Source organism: Bombina bombina, chromosome 4, assembly GCF_027579735.1.
Source record: "Bombina bombina isolate aBomBom1 chromosome 4, aBomBom1.pri, whole genome shotgun sequence".
In the NCBI taxonomy this organism is placed as follows: Eukaryota; Metazoa; Chordata; class Amphibia; order Anura; family Bombinatoridae; genus Bombina; species Bombina bombina.
Window position 1 is genome coordinate 264,699,479 of NC_069502.1, and position 15,484 is coordinate 264,714,962.

General features: G+C 40.4%; 1 protein-coding gene across 1 annotated transcript in view; it reads left to right on the forward strand.

The window, feature by feature from the left end:
- WDFY1 (WD repeat and FYVE domain containing 1) overlaps positions 1–15,484 on the forward strand; it is a 172,046-nt gene that overhangs the window by 43,241 nt on the left and 113,321 nt on the right. The window contains exon 6 of the mRNA XM_053709957.1: positions 8,477–8,589. Coding sequence (XP_053565932.1) covers positions 8,477–8,589 — 113 coding nt within the window. The remainder of the gene's footprint in view (positions 1–8,476; positions 8,590–15,484) is intronic.

Below are 15,484 nucleotides of genomic sequence, written 5' to 3' on the forward strand. Positions count from 1 at the left end.
AAGAAACTTCCCAGGTATCTGTCCAGATCCCGGGATCCTCAGGCGGAGGCAGTGGATGCATTATCACTTCCTTGGAAGTATCATCCTGCCTATATCTTTCCGCCTCTAGTTCTTCTTCCAAGAGTGATCTCCAAGATTCTGAAGGAATGCTCGTTTGTTCTGCTGGTAGCTCCAGCATGGCCTCACAGGTTTTGGTATGCGGATCTTGTCCGGATGGCCTCTTGCCAACCGTGGACTCTTCCGTTAAGACCAGACCTTCTATCACAAGGTCCTTTTTTCCATCAGGATCTGAAATCCCTAAATTTAAAGGTATGGAGATTGAACGCTTGATTCTTGGTCAAAGAGGTTTCTCTGACTCCGTGATTAATACTATGTTACAGGCTCGTAAATCTGTATCTCGAGAGATATATTATAGAGTCTGGAAGACTTATATTTCTTGGTGTCTTTCTCATCATTTTTCTTGGCATTCTTTTAGAATACCGAGAATTTTACAGTTTCTTCAGGATGGTTTAGATAAGGGTTTGTCCGCAAGTTCTTTGAAAGGACAAATCTCTGCTCTTTCTGTTCTTTTTCACAGAAAGATTGCTATTCTTCCTGATATTCATTGTTTTGTACAAGCTTTGGTTCGTATAAAACCTGTCATTAAGTCAATTTCTCCTCCTTGGAGTTTGAATTTGGTTCTGGGAGCTCTTCAAGCTCCTCCGTTTGAACCTATGCATTCATTGGACATTAAATTACTTTCTTGGAAAGTTTTGTTCCTTTTGGCCATCTCTTCTGCTAGAAGAGTTTCTGAATTATCTGCTCTTTCTTGTGAGTCTCCTTTTCTGATTTTTCATCAGGATAAGGCGGTGTTGCGAACTTCTTTTGAATTTTTACCTAAAGTTGTGAATTCCAACAACATTATTAGAGAAATTGTGGTTCCTTCATTATGTCCTAATCCTAAGAATTCTAAGGAGAAATCGTTGCATTCTTTGGATGTTGTTAGAACTTTGAAATATTATGTTGAAGCTACGAAATCTTTCCGTAAGACTTCTAGTCTATTTGTTATCTTTTCCGGTTCTAGGAAAGGCCAGAAAGCTTCTGCCATTTCTTTGGCATCTTGGTTGAAATCTTTAATTCATCTTGCCTATGTTGAGTCGGGTAAAATTCCGCCTCAGAGAATTACAGCTCATTCTACTAGGTCAGTATCTACTTCCTGGGCGTTTAGGAATGAAACTTCGGTTGACCAGATCTGCAAAGCAGCAACTTGGTCCTCTTTGCATACTTTTACTAAATTCTACCATTTTGATGTATTTTCTTCTTCTGAAGCAGTTTTTGGTAGAAAAGTACTTCAGGCAGCGGTTTCAGTTTGAATCTTCTGCTTATGTTTTTCGTTAAACTTTATTTTGGGTGTGGATTATTTTCAGCAGGAATTGGCTGTCTTTATTTTATCCCTCCCTCTCTAGTGACTCTTGTGTGGAAAGATCCACATCTTGGGTAGTCATTATCCCATACGTCACTAGCTCATGGACTCTTGCTAATTACATGAAAGAAAACATAATTTATGTAAGAACTTACCTGATAAATTCATTTCTTTCATATTAGCAAGAGTCCATGAGGCCCGCCCTTTTTTTGTGGTGGTTATGATTTTGTATAAAGCACAATTATTCCAATTCCTTATTTTATATGCTTTCGCACTTTTTTATCACCCCACTTCTTGGCTATTCGTTAAACTGAATTGTGGGTGTGGTGAGGGGTGTATTTATAGGCATTTTGAGGTTTGGGAAACTTTGCCCCTCCTGGTAGGAATGTATATCCCATACGTCACTAGCTCATGGACTCTTGCTAATATGAAAGAAATGAATTTATCAGGTAAGTTCTTACATAAATTATGTTTTTCTAACTTTGACCCCCAAAATCTGTTACACACCTACAAACACCAAATAACATCCATGCTAAATAGTTTCTAAATTTTGTCGTGAGTTTAGAAATAGAAATGATTACATGTTCTTTGTTTTTTTTTCAAGTTGTAGGGCAATAAATATAAGTAGCACTTTGCTATTTTCAAACCATTTTTTTTTTTCAAAATTAGTGATAGTTACATTGTAACACTGATATCTGTCAGGAATCCCTGAATATCCCCTGACATGTATATATTTTTTTTTAGTAGACAACCCAAAGTATTGATCTAGGCCCATTTTGGTATATTTTATGCCACCATTTCACCGCCAAATGTGATCAAATAAAAAAAAACGTTCATTTTTTCACTAACTTTAGGTTTCTCACTGAAATTATTTACAAACAGCTTGTGCAATTATGGCACAAATGGTTGTAAATGCTTCTCTGGGATCCCCTTTGTTCAGAAATAGGCATTGCTTTTTGCGCACCACACTTGTATCATGCCCAGCAGTGAAGGGGTTAATTAGGGATCTTGTAGGGTTAATGTTGGCTTTAGTGTAGAGATCAGCCTCCCACCTGACACATCCCACCCTCTGATTCCTCCCTGACCCCTCTCAAACAGCTCTCTTCCCTCCCCCACCCCACAGTTGTCCCCGCCATCTTAAAGGGACAGTCTAGTCCAAAATAAACTTTTATGATTCAGATAGAGAATGTCATTTTAAATAATTTTCCAATTTACTTTTATCACCAATTTTGCTTTGTTGTCTTGGTATTCTTAGTTGAAAGCTAAACCTAGGAGGTTGATATGCAAATTTCTAAGCCCTTAAAGGCCGCCTCTTCTCTCAGGGCATTTTGACAGTTTGTCACCACTAGAGGGTGTTAGTTCATGTGTTTCATATAGATAACACTGTGCTCAGGTACGTGGAGTTCCAGTGAGCCAGCTCTTATTGGCTAAAATGGATGTCTTGTGTGAAAGACAGCAGCACGTTTCGGTCACCAACCTACCTTAAACATGATTAAGGTCAGTTGGTGACCGAAACGTCGTTGTTCCATGTGATGTCTCACTAATAAAGGATATTGGTATATACCTAGTGGTGCTGCTGTCTTTCACACATTGCATTTATTTGGGATTTGTGCAGGATCCTGACAGCGTGCACCTGGATATTGGCAGTAAGTGCTGTGCGATTGTTTTTTGTTTTTTTTTGTGATTGCTATAAAATGTATGTCTATCAAAAGACCTAAAATAAGGGGGCAGTTTTCAGAGGCTTAGATACAAGGTAATCACTGAAGTAAAAAGTGTATTTATATAGAAAGTCTGCCAGTACTTAAAAGTTTATATATATATATATATATATATATATATTTTTTTTTTTTTAAATATATATTCTGCAGTGTAGGATTCCCCCTTAGTACCCAGTTTGCCATACAATTAGCTTTTTTTATTAAAAAATAAATAAAAATCCCAATTTTTTTCTGTAGTGTAGCTGCCCACCTCAATAAACAATCCCCCCCCCTCCCTCCTTCCCTTTACACTTTACAAGTTCCTTAGTGTAGCAGTCCCACCCGCTCCTTCCCCGTGCGCGCTCCCGCCACCCCTGCATGCAATCCTGCCCCCCTCTACCGGATATACTCCAGTGATGGGCCGCCCACCCGCCTCCCTGCTATGGCTCCCACCCACCAACGATTTGCACCATCGCTGGCCGATGCAGAGAGGGCCACAGAGTTGCTCTCTCTGCATCGGGCGGTAGAAAAAAGGTATTGCATTGATGCCTCAATATCGAGGCATCACTGCAATACCTTGAAAGTGTCTGGAAGCGATCACGATCGCTTCCACCGCTTGAAACCCCAGAGGACGTGTGAGGCACGTCCTTGGTCCTTAACTGTATTTTTTTGTAGGACGTGCCTGACACGTCCTCGGTCACCAAGGGGTTAAGTTCTGATTACCAAAAAAACAAACAAACATCTAAACTGGAAAGTTTAGATAAATTAATCCTCCCAGTGGGAGCTGTGACAAAGAGGTACTAAACTGTTCATATCCCATTGCTCTCTTTAAGTATTGGCTTTTGTGTAATAAAGAACATAAGAATGACTGTGTAAATAATTAGACAGATAAAATAATGATCCTACAAAATCAGCCCATTGTATTGGGTTGTGGTTTCAGTTAGCAGAAAGTTATATCTTGGCCCTCCCTGGTACTTATGCCTACAGGTGAGAACCCCTCCCCAAAGGGGCATGGATAGAACTACCCACTCCCCTAGTTGCCTGTGTATAGGTAACTCCCAGGCAGTACCCTCTCCTCCTCTTAGTTCTGTCCAGGCTCTTAGGTGGGCAGAGCTTGGAGTCCTTCTCCATGAAAAGATTTTTTTTTTGTTTCAGTCCGGGCAGCATTTTCTTTTGAATTCAATCTTCCCTGTGAGGTATTTACTTACCACGTTGAGCATGCTGGCTAATCCTTTGTGGCACTGAAGTGGCGTCCAACGGTGGATGCTGCGTCCAGAGTCTTCCTGTGGGGGCCGTCATCTTTACTGTGAAGTCTTTATGGCTTAATGTCATGGGGCTTCGTCTGAGGGCTGCTTCTGGTGTGTTTGTGCTTATTTTTCAAAACCTCGGCATTTGCCTTTATTTTGAGATCTACATCAATGCCTACTGCTTAATGTAAAATGCAAAGTCCAGTATAATCCAACACAAAAGGCATACAGGTGTGCAGAAGTTCAAGAAAAAGGTAGAACCACCTTGATATGCAACAATCATTTTGACATGACTAAGGGTATGTGACCCGAAACGTAGTCATTTGTACCTTCTCCTATACTGTACAAAGAATAACGAGGATTTGTTGCATATCAAGGTGGTGCTGCCTTTTTCTTGAACTTCTGCTTAATGTAAGACCCCATGAAGATTGTTGCTTCTATGTGAAGTCGTCTGTGACTGTCTCCTACTACGTTGAGCCTTAAGTAAACTTATATGGCTGTTTTTTGTGAAGCTCTGGGCATACAAATTATATTTTATTGCCTACAATCCAATATGGATATAAGGAATATGTGCTTTAGATTTAGATGTCTACACATTTGTGTTTTTTCTGCTTGGGCTTTGAAATGTATTAGTTTATATGCTGGCTTGTTTTTTTATAATAAAAGCCTCACCCTAAGCTTACCTGTTTCCTTTGTTGAAACTTCTGCTGGCAAGATAAAGATATGTTAAACTTGCATTGGGAAAATCCTTGTTGACAAAATAAAAAGGTATGCAGAGTATATGTTGCACAAATTGACGAAAGTTGATTGCCACAAATGTTGTACCTGAGAACCCTGCTAAATGCTTTCAATTTTCAGATGCCTTTTTTTGAAGAGGAAATTTAATTTAACTATGCTGCCTTGGGTAATTACAGGACCATTAAACTGGACATAACAACCACATATAAAATGTTTTATTATTGCAATGTACATTCATTATTTAATTTGTAGTAAAATATATCTAAAAATTGAGCTTGTCTCACTTTCTCCCAGGGAAGTTTGGGTTAATACTTTTATGTAAGCTTTTGTTTACTTCACCCTATCCCCTAAGATTCTCAGCAGTCACATGTTTGTAAAAGGTGGATTATCAGTTAAATGTAGCTGTATACTATTAATTGCATACCTCCCAAGTATTTCCTTTACCCTTATATTGACATTTGAAATAGTTGATTTAGCCTATAGTATCCCTACCTATTCTGAAAGTTTCTGGCCTTAGGTCCAAGCTACAGATAAGCTGTGTAAACACAGCCAGCAGAAGAAATTACACTCCCAGTGGGGTATAGAAGAGATAAGGTAATACAATGTTAATTTTCCATTGTTCTCTCCAAGTATTGGTCTTTCATTTATGGACAGATATAAGATAAAGAAGAATGTATATGTACACAGTTTGACAAAGTAATGAGATCTGATTATGCCTACAAGCTCAACCCATTTTATTAGGTTGTGGCTTCAAAACACAAAATCTGCTTTTTTCATATACACAAACCTTAACCTTCTCATACATGTTATACTCCTGCAGTTGGTAAAAAGGTAATTGGAAACACATTAAGGGAAAAACAATTTTACATTATACTGTCCCTTTAAATCACCTGTTTTTAATTAGCTAGGGAGCATTTAGGAGACACACCCTTATTGGTTTACTCATTTGTTTTGAAGTTGATTAAAAGTTTTTTTTTTTTTTGAGTATGAAGCCTTTTTAGCTTTTGAAGTTTAAAGATATTTTATGTTATTTTATTAGCATTTTTAAGTACCTGATATATAATTAGCATTTCTCTCTGTTTTTGTTTTGTGTTTTAATAAGACTATATATATATATATATATATATATATATATATATATATATATATATTTATATATTTATATATATCATGGAGTCCGAATGATATTTAGTTCTGTTCTGGCTGTGTTTTAACAGTTCAGCCTCCTGTTTCATTAACTGCCTACTTTTCTGAAGTTAAAGGGATATGAAACACAATTTTTTTTTCTTTCATGATAGACCATGCAATTGTAAGCAACTATTAGCAATTTTTCTTTGTTATCTCTGTATCTTTATTTGAAAAGCAGGAATGTAAGCTGAGGAGCCAGACCATTTTTTGGTTCAGCATCTGGCTAGCGCTTGCTGATTGATTGGCTAAATGTATATTTTTTGAAGGAGAACACTTTATCATTTGGTTGTGATCTGTTGGTTTCAGATTTCTGCTAAGAGGGCTTAATTACTTCATAGCTGATTGTCTTTGGTTTCTTAGAAATTCCTCGTTTGAGGTAGGCATTCACAAAGTTTACCATCTCTATTTGAATTGTTCAAGTTATTTTCAGATCATACAAATAATAGAATGAGCAGGTTCCAGAGGGGCTCATGGTATACTCGCTAGGGTATTTGCGGCATTATAGGTTCCATAGCAGATGCCAAGCCAGAGGAACTTTGTCAGAATGCTGTTTGGAGATAGTATCATATCTTCATTACATATTTCAAGCTTTGTGTACATTTTCGGCAGAGCTTAGCTGTAAAGTGTTATCCTTATTAGAAGCTTGATATTCGTCAATCGGCTTCTGCCAAGTTTGATCGCAGGATTCTATCTTCAGTTTTGTCTCATTAAACTTTGGATCTTTTTTGCAACGATTTCTTGAATTTGTGGGAGGGCTGATATAACTAGAAATGTTTACCCAAATATAGTCATTTCTATATCTTGGCCCATATCCCTGGGTAATACCTACCAGGCTCCCTCCCAATTTTTCCTAGACCACCTGTTGGCTGGACATTTCAAGGAGGAGGAGGGGATACTGTCTGGGAGTTACCTATATACAGGTAACTAGGGGATTGGGCAGTTCTGTCCATGTCCCTTCGGAGAGGGGTTCTCACTGGAAGGTATTACCCAAGGATTTGTGCCAAAATATAGAAATGACTAATGGGTGAAAATTGACCTATTAGAACACAAACTTAAATTAAAACAAACTCAAACAAATGTGTCAGTGCTTAAAGGATATGTGCATAAATAATTAAATCAGTCCCAGACAGGCTCTGTGCAGGAATAAAGTAGATGATTTCCAGGTATGGCACCTCCAGGAAGAACCAAAAACTGCAAAAAGGGAAGTCCTGTATAAATTCAGGAATGATTTAAAGTGAAGGTCAATTTTCATGTGAAAGTGCCCGGTTTTTTAAAAACTATTAAAAACAAGGGCACTTTCATTCATGAAAATTGACATATTTTTTAAAATATACTTGGCTTTTCTTCTTGAAGCCGCTTCAGTGCTTCACCAGCCCGTCGCAAGCCTCTTCATACGTCAGCAATGACGATTCTAGCATCCTCCAATCACGGCTTCCCCCCCGGGGTAATCATTGCCTGAGGCAACGCCGTGATTTGAGGAAGCCGGTTTCATCATTGCTGGGTAAGTAAACCAGGAAGAAGCAGACGGGGCATCGTTTCAGAATGGCGATCCGGCGTTTCAGAAGAACAAGGTAAGTATTTTTAAAATACGGGGCTATGTCCATGTTCATGAATGAAAGTGCCCCTGTTTTTAATAGTTTTTTTTTTTAAAAACGGGCACTTTCACATATGCACATATCATTTAAAGGGATAGGAAAATCAAAATTAAACTTGCATGATTCAGATAGAGCATGTAATTTTAAGACACTTTTAAATTCACTTCTATTTCCAAATGTGCTTCGTTCTCTTAGTATCCCTTGTTAAAAAATGAATACGCACATATCATACACTAGTGGTAGCTGCTGCTAATTGGTGCCTGCACACATTTGTCTCTTGTGATTGGCTAAATTAGATATTTTCAGCTTCCTGTCAGTAGTGCAATCCTGTCCCTTCAGCAATGGATAACAAGAGAATGAAGAAAATTTGATAATAGAATTAAATTGGAAAGTTGTTTAAAATTGTACGCTCTATCTGAATCATAAAATAACATTTTGGGGTTGACACATTTGTTTGAGTATGTTTTATTGCTGCTGTTTGAAACGGATGACTGAAAATATTTGAGTACAGTGTAACATTTTGTTGATTATCTCTATACTTCCTTTCTACTTTCTATTGCCTTTTTTTCATTCATTTGTTACCTAGATGTTCCTTGACACCTTGTACAGATATGATGAGGACACCAAATATGCATTTGTGGGAGATTTTTCTGGCCAAATCACATTATTGAAGCTTGAGAAAGGTAGCTGCTCTGTAATCTCTACACTTAAAGGACATGAAGGTAATTTCTTAGGTTTTTTTTTTCTTTTCAAATACGATCTTTTGTTTGCCTTTCCTGTAATGTAACTTTAGCATTTTAAAACATGCTACACAGTGATTTGCTTGATCAGTGCCCATGTTAATTTATATATGTCCTGGACTGGCCACAACAAAAGAGATTAGATAACATTTTTAAAGGGACAGTAAAGTCAAGATTAAACTTCATGATTCAGACAGAGAATGCAATTTTAAACAACTTTCAAAATTAACTTCTATCAAATTTGCTTTATTCTTTTGATATCCTTTGTTGAAAAGTCTGCTCCAGAGCAGCGATGCACTACTGGTAGCTTGCTGAGCACATCGGATGAGCCAATGACAAGAGGCATAGAAGTGCAGCCATCAATCACCCGCTAGCTCACAGTAGTGCATTGCTGCTCCTGAGCCTACCTATGTATACTCTTATACTACAAAAAGAATGAAGCAAATTTGATAATAGAAGTAAATTGGAAAGTTTTTTAAAAATGCAAATTTGATCTAACATTAATTTGGTAAGCATGTTTTCTGCATTACAGTGCTTGTGTGCTGTTTATATACAATGCAAGTCTAAAAATAACTTTAACATTCCTTCTCAAATATTTCCATTCTTGAGCTGTTTAGTAGCTCAATTATGGTCACTGACTTGTTGGTACCCATGGAGAAAAATCCTTTAAATCTGGAGTGTTAGGGACTGGCACAGAGAAACACTGGCTTCTCACTATTTTTTGTAAAGTGCATCTTTATTAGAGTTTCCAAACATGTAACACTGCAGAACAATAATAAAATACAGACTGTATTAAATACATATTCACATGTGGTAATTGTCCTTCTCCATTTTTAGCAGAAAACAGGATAATCTGGAAATGTAGAAATGGGGCAATCACACTCAAGTCTATATCATGTAATGCCAACAATAGGGCTAAAAATAGAGGGTGTAAACATAACCAAGACCCATATTTTATAATTACTGATCATATAAAATAAAATAACCCAAATCAAATGGTGAACCGTAAACAACATAATAACCTTATTAGTTACCCACCCTCCCCCATCTGCATTTTCTTACAAATATTCACTCTCATCTCACAACAGATCTACAGACAAACATCTCACTTCCCAACTGGAAACACACACTAGCTTTTAAATCCCAGTAAGATGAATGTAATTTACCTCTGTATAACATTGCGTAAGATGTTGGCGCTTTTCTTCATAAATGGAAAGAGTCCACAGCTGCATTCATTACTTTTGGGAATAAAGAACCTGACCACCAGGAGGAGACAAAGACACCCCAGCCAAAGGCTTAAATACCCCTCCCACTTCCCTCATCCCCCAGTCATTCTTTGCCTTTCGTCCCAGGAGGTTGGCAGAGAAGTGTCAGATTAGTCTCTTTTGGAGGGTAGTACTCTTCGGCATGGGACTGGAGTTTTAAGTAGTCCTGTCAGCCTTTCAGTGAGAGCATTGATGAAAGTTAGAGTCCGGAGATGCAGGGAGAGTCTTTCTGCAAAACCATCCCGACTTATATTAACAGCTCCATAGGCAATCAGTGTTGACGAGTTTCGCTGCCTGCTTTCTTCTCTCAAGTCCATGGCGGAAGCGATGCTACTATCTGTCACACTTGAAGGGCTGTGTTCCTGTTCCACAGCGTTTCATTGCATTTTACTTTTCTACATGAAATTACTGTTTTACAGATGTTTTCCTGAGGGGCTACCACCTCGCAGGACTAACGTATAACACAGTGTCTCAGTGAGGCACCTTTTGTATCTTGGAATTCGAGGGTTAATATCTCCTGAGGGGGGGTTATTGAACAGGGTTTTTTTTAATCATGTTTGTTATATGATTCAACCTGCTTATGTGTAATGTTATTTCGGCTCATGGCTTGTGGAACATAACGGCTTTTGGAAAGTGACGCGACCTTACGGTCGGGCGCGCTTTTTTGGACTATGCAGTTCACCTGGTGACTTGGCGCGGTCAAGTTTTTGGGCTCCATTTCCGCATTCCTGACCGTGTGGCGAAGAAGAAATTCTGGTTTGCTGGTGTCTGGTTCATAGGAGGTGGTAAGGGCCCCAGCCATTGTGGGTGTCGGGTGCCGTTTAGCTTTTTTAGTCCACTCTTTTGTATTAAATATTCTAGTTATGGAGGAGTCTGATATTGTGGAGACGGACGTCTCTGTTTCATATTCTACTCCTTGCGCAGAATGCGTATTGCCCTGGATGATACAAGCCTATCAGTTATGTTCTGAATGCCATATTAGAGTGTTCAATTCCTCAGGATCGGGGAATCAAGGGGCAGCTGTGCCATCCGCCTCTGGGGCTTCTGTCCTCCAAGTGGCGAGTTCCCTTCCACCATCTCTTACTACGCATGCAGGTAATCCAGACTTTGCTTATTTTTCTCGGGAAGGTGGCTTGTTCCGACCGGTGGTTTTGGCAGAATGTCGCATGTCCATAATTTTGGGGCTGGCGAATCTGCAATTTCCAGAAAGTTGCTTCAGATATTGTTCGTGTTCCGTTATCCGGGGTTCCTCAGGAATGGGTTGGCCTGTTCAACTCTCTGGGGGAATGACTGTCCCTGAGGCTTCAAGGGATCAACCTTCGGGTCCGAAATTGTCTTTTGCTCCGGCAGGGGTATGCTGTGCTTTTCGGTATAGACTGGCACGCCTTCGTGTTCTTTTGAGGCATGCTTTGGTGTTGTTGGAAGGTCCCATCCTTAATGGATCTGAGAATTCTCAGTCTTCCCCTTCGAATAGCTTTCAGATTTAGTTATAAGGGGATGAAGTATTCCTCTTATAGGCTTATTTGTTGAGTATCCTTTTCCAGTTCTGAGCTTGGAAGTACAGGGTCCCTATTTTGTGGGTTCGTCTGTTTTTATTGGGCGTTAACCTACGGGTTGCCTTCTTTATTCAATCCCGTTAGGAGGATTGTTTATTGATTAGAGCTCATGTTTGTTTTATTTTTCCTTCGGTAATTTTATTTTCTGGAATAGATACTCGCAACCTTTTGATCTCACTATTTACTTCTACGGAAGTCTGTTCTAGAGAACGTCCTATGTTTATCTGCCGTTTATCTGCCGTTTATTCTCCCTCTGGGGGTGAATATATGTGGCCTTGGGCCCTTGGTTGCCGGCTAGTCCGGCTTGGGTTCAGATCCTTCTGTCCCTGTTTCAGACTCGTGGCGCCTGGCGGATCCGGTTAAGGCACCGAGTGCTTCGCATTATTATTATTATTATTATTATTATTATTATTGTTTTTAATTTACAAGTTCTGCTGAGCATTCTGGAAGGACCTAAGGGTTTGTGTGGCGTGGAGGATTGGTTCAGTCCGCAGCCTTTTGAGCTGGTCGTCTGGGATTCGGTGGAGTTCCGCTGCGACACACTCAGTTGTTTCTGATGTCAGTCGTGACTTAAGAGTGTTCCTTCACACGTGGGTGAAGGTTTGGAGGATTTAGGGCCTCCTTGCTGCCGGTTCCTGGCGGTCTTGTCTTTTAGGGTCTTGTTCCTTTGTTATTCTCTTCTTTGGGACTTCCGGACTTGTCCGTTATCATAGCGCTTTAGCCGCCTTCTGGGAGGGCCTGTGGCCTTTTCCTGCTTTTTGGGATTTAATCTCTTCCCTATCTGGGACTATAAGCTGTATTGTCTCCTTCTCCAAGCTTTGCTTAGGGGTTTTTCTACCTGGGTTGGGATGCTTTGCATTTTTTTTCCTTAGGTGGGTTCCTCTAGTTAGTTACTTACTCTGAGGTGTTTATGTAGACATTTAGGGGCACACTGCGTGGCCTTGTGGTTGCTCTAGCCTTGTTCTACTCCTTTTTTCGGACGACTTGGTCCTCAATGTTTTCCCTTGGTCTTGGCTGTCTTGGTGGTGTTCTGCACGCCTTCTGGGCTCTAGAGTCTTGTAGTGACTCTGTTGTTCTCTAGCTCCTTTTGGAGTGCTGGACTCCGGCAAGGAGTGTTCTCGAGTGACTCTGGTTTTCCGTTTTTCCGGGTTAGTCCAGTCATTCCCCTGTGAGGTCTGTTTTCAGACGGGGCATTTGTGTTCCATGGGGTGTGGTTGGTTCCACACATTCTGGGCTTGGGCCTATAGTTTTTGTCTTGGATCGTTCCGGATGTCCGGAACCTTATGAACCTGTGGCTGGGCCAGTGCGTTCCAGTTTTTCCATGGTCTAGTTAGTTGGACAGGATCTGTGCGTTTTTGGGTACGCTCCTTTTGGTCTGTCCTGTCCTTTGAAGGATGGGTGCTCTCCTTCATTGGGAGTTCTCCTGTGTTTCGGGGTCTAGATGATTTTCATTCAGCTTTTGTTTTCTTCAGGCTACAGCTTCCCGTTTGGGGTTTGTGCACTGTTGTTCTTTGTGCTCTCCCCCTTGGGGGGTAGTTTTGTTAGGAGATGGAATTTCCTCTCTCGGGAAGTTGGCTGTCCTGTCTTGTTGGAATAGGTATTTTACCCTATAGTGGTTGTTCTGTTCCATCTGTGGAGATTGAAGTCTCTTTGTTGAGACTGTCATTAGTATCATGCTGGGTCTTATGGTGATCTACTGCATTTCTCTGTTCATCTCTGAGGTTCTCTTGGGAGTTCCTAATTGAGGGACCTATTTGGGTTGGCACCCAAGCTGTTTTGTGATGGCTAGGTCCGTCCCATTCTGCCCTTTTTCTGGGCCGGAGATTGGGGTCTTTTTGTTCCCCTGCTTGCCAGATCTGCCTGTCGCTGGGCTGGTCTGGTGTAGGGAGAAGAATCTGGGATCTGGGGTTTGTCCTCGGGTCTTGAGGTACGGTGAGCCTCTGAGGTTTCGGTGCTTCTCTGTGTTCAGGTTACGCGAGTTGCTTGGTGTCTTATGTGTCCACTGCTCAGTGGATGTTTCGCAATTGAAGTTGGTGCTCTGATCTGGTATAATGGTTGGAGCAACATCTTAGGTCTTTTTGACAACTTTGATTCCCATTACTGGGAAGTGTATTTTTTATCAAATCTACTTCGGCTGCTTTTTACTTGCTTTGCAAGTATTTTTGTTTACAAGTCATCCTGGTATGGCTATTGCGAGTGCTTGATGCAGGTGTTTTCTATCTGGGTCTGCAGCACGTATTTTAGCTTCTGAATATCTTGATATTCTAAGTTCCTTGCGACTTGAGGACTTCATCTTCAGTTGTTATTTAGGTGCGTTTGCACTGTAATAGAACAAGTTTAGTTCTCTGTTTTCGGATCCCGGTCCTAATCTTTTTTTTTTTTTTTTTTTTTCTGTACACTTTGGGGTATGTGCGTTGCCTCCCCTTGTTTCTCAGGACTGGTTTTTGGTCTCTGAGCTTGACTTGGTTCTGGAGTTTTTTCCTTATTTTATTTGGAACTTATTGTACCCTATTTAGGGTCTTCTGGGTATCCTTGTCTGGGTCCTCGGTGTTCTCTTCCTTTGGGGAGTTTACGGTAGTTGATCCCTCTCTCTTGTAAGGCGATGGGGTCTTCCGGAGGTGTGTTGGCTCAGTCGAGTCTAGTCCTGCGGTCTCTAGCAAGGCATGTGAACTTCTGTGGGTCAGTGTCCTTGTCAAAGTTTTCTTGGCTTCGGACAAAGCAGATTTTTTTCTGGGTAAGGGTTTTAGGCTTGGTGCCTTCAGAATGGGCCGCCTTTTGTACCCTCCCGTCTTAGCATTCATTGTCCTCTATAGCTTGAGTATTGTTTTCCCAAAAGTAATGAATGCAGCTGTGAACTCTTTCCATTTATAAAGAAAAACATAAATTATACTTACCTGATAAATTTCTTTTCTTCAGATGGAAAAAGAGTCCACAACTCCCCACCCGTATTTTTTTTGTGGGGCGTCTGTTTTTTATTCTTCTGGCAACTTTTCACCCTGATATTTCTTCAACTGTTTCTCAGCAGAATTACTGGGGGATGAGGGAAGTGGGAGGGGTATTTAAGCCTTTGGCTGGGGTGTCTTTGTCTCCTCCTGGTGGCCAGGTTCTAATTTCCCAAAAGTAATGAATGCAGCTGTGGACTCCTTCCATCTGAAGAAAAGAAAATTATCAGGTAAGCATAATTAATATGGATTATTATTATTGATATAAATAATAAAAACATAAAACCCTAAACTGATACTGGATAAATGACAAAATAATGATACAGAATGAGATCATAGCTTGCTGTCAGGGTGCCAGGAATCGGACTGAGACGAGAAGTGCAAAAATAATCACACCTTTATTAATAGCAAAAAATAATAAAAAGTCCACAAGTCAAATAACAAGCCAGGAATCAAAACCAGAGCTGGTAGTCAGACAAGCCAAGTCAGGAGCCAAAGCGAGTAGTCAGACGAGCCGGAATCAGGAACAAGGAGAACAGCAGAGTCAGGAACAAGCCAGGGATCAGGAACCAGGAAGGACGTCAGACAGCCAGGTAATACACAGGAGCTCTCACAAACAGGTCTGAGACAACGCAAGGACAATGCATACTGAACAGAGGCCCTTTAAATAATAAGTGATGACATCACAATTCTGAGACTGCATCCTGTCTCACATGGATGATGTAAACCAGTCTGGCCATAAAAGGAAGTGCAGGAAGTGAGCAGCATCCCCCACAATGCACCAAGTCAGTAAAAGAGGTGAGTAAAATGGCTGCCAGCAGCACATGGCAATTAATTCAGGAAAAAACCCTGACACTTGCATAATAAAAAAAAACGGCAAAATTGAACAATCTTATGAAGAGTAGGTAAAGTAGTAAGAGAGTTCAGTAACACTCCTGTGTAAGCAAGAAAATGGAAAATGCAAGACATTCGTAGGAAAAACTCCCTATGATCTCCAGTCCCACCACCTGCAGCTTCACACTCTGTCCGGTCGCTCCTCTGGTTCACTTGAGTAAGAAGGTCAGGACCTAAGAGCCTAGCACTGGACCCTAGAATATAGAGCATCCCACAGTTT